The sequence below is a fragment of the Trypanosoma equiperdum genome, assembly GCF_001457755.1.
Source record: "Trypanosoma equiperdum strain OVI genome assembly, contig: ctg_622, whole genome shotgun sequence".
Taxonomy (NCBI): domain Eukaryota; phylum Euglenozoa; class Kinetoplastea; order Trypanosomatida; family Trypanosomatidae; genus Trypanosoma; species Trypanosoma equiperdum.
This window is the reverse complement of record NW_027124557.1, coordinates 4293-5858: the sequence shown is the minus strand read 5'-3', so window position 1 is coordinate 5858 and position 1566 is coordinate 4293. Positions and strand designations below refer to the sequence as shown.

Genomic DNA, 1566 nt, shown 5'->3' with positions numbered 1-1566 from the left:
TTCAATTCATCCACAAACAGCTTTTTTACCTTTCGGAATTTCACTTTTCACTGCAGCACATTCTTCAGGGGTTTTGGCCTCACTACACTTATCCGTTGTTTTTGTTTCTCTATTTCCTCCAGTTGCACCCGCTTGAGTTTCTTGTTCTACTTTAGTTTCATTCAATTCGCAGTGTTTTCCTGTTTCCTCAGTTTATTTAGTCCATTTGCAGAGCGGTTTCTTTCCTTTACACTCAGTTACTTTCTCTATTGCTTCGAATTGCTCTTTTTGCTTGGCGGAAACATGCCCTGGTAATGTGTGGTGCACACTGGATTTCTGTTTTGGGTATGTGGCTGCCGCTATTGCCGTCAGTGCTAGCCTGTACGCACTTTGCTCTTCAAGCTGCAGGTGTATATTTATTTGCTCCGTTACGGCGTTTGCTGCTTCTAGGCTTTTAAGCTTCTAAGCTTGTTTGCTGCTTGCTTGAGGTTGTCGTACCATGGCGCTTTGTACATTGCTTCGAGTGCGCTTCCTGCTGCTCCATTGTACAGCACACATGCACCGTAGCCCGATGAACCGCCACAGTTGGTCTGTCTGAACTTGCCTAAGGTTGTCTGCGCTTCGCCTATCTCCGACTTTTTCGTTAGCTGCGAGAGCACTGTGGTTGTTTCTGCCGAAGTTATTGGGCCGCCTTCCCTTTTTTTTGCAGCTGCTGATGTATTTTGGCAATATTGTTCCGACGTTGCCGTAGTTTGCGGTGAGTGCCGTTGTTGTGAAGTCTGTTGTGGCAATACATGGCTCTTCGATCGGCGCCAGTTCGCTCGTTTTTCCACGTATGCATAAGAGCACAGCAGCCACGGTTTTGGCTAGCGCTGACGTCCCTTCTACCCAGCAGATCAATACTGGCGTTGTTGAAGCCGAGGTTGTTGTTAAGTCTGTTGCTACAACTTGTGCTGCTGTTTTGCTTCCGCTGCCATATACCGCTGTTTTTAATAGTTCCTTGATTTTCGTCTGTCCGGCGGATTTATCTTCCTTTGCCGACTGCTTGGCCTGCTTCAGTAGTTCATGTGCTTTGTGTAGTTTGTGTTGCAACTGTGATTTTACTGCTTCTTTGAGTTATTCTCCAGCTCCTTTCAGATTCGCTCTTGTTAGCACTGTATTTTCCACATCATTTTCAGCTAGTTTGTCTTCGTTTTCCGTCCACGTCTTCCAGAAGTCGGTCCAGCTATTGTCTTGCTGGTGCTCTTTTGGTGGTTGTTCTGGCCTAGTGTCACCGCGTGTCCTCTTGGCGAAACGCTTGCGCCACTTCGGTGTACTTAGCGACGAATTGAGTCATTGCAGGTTGGTGTAGGCCGCCTCTTCTGGCTCAACCGTTTTTGGAACCTGTTCTACGTCTTCTGCTAACTGAATTAGATTGCACAGCGGCTGAAAAAAGGCCGCATTTTCTTTGGGGGCTACGGCCGCATCCGTCGTCAAAACTGCTGCTTGGGCTGCTATTAAGAACGCTTTTATAGCCTTCATAGCTTGTGTTTGATACTCGCTTGGTATTTTATGTGAGATGTAATTCTCTTAAAAACTTGAGTCCCT

General features: G+C 46.7%; 1 pseudogene across 1 annotated transcript; it reads right to left on the bottom strand.

The window, feature by feature from the left end:
• Nucleotides 1-342: 342 nt before the first annotated feature.
• Nucleotides 343-1500, bottom strand: TEOVI_000283600:pseudogene (annotated as a pseudogene). The gene is given in 3 exon segments: nucleotides 343-450; nucleotides 453-665; nucleotides 667-1500. Coding segments are annotated over 3 exon segments (1155 nt in total).
• Nucleotides 1501-1566: the final 66 nt, after the last annotated feature.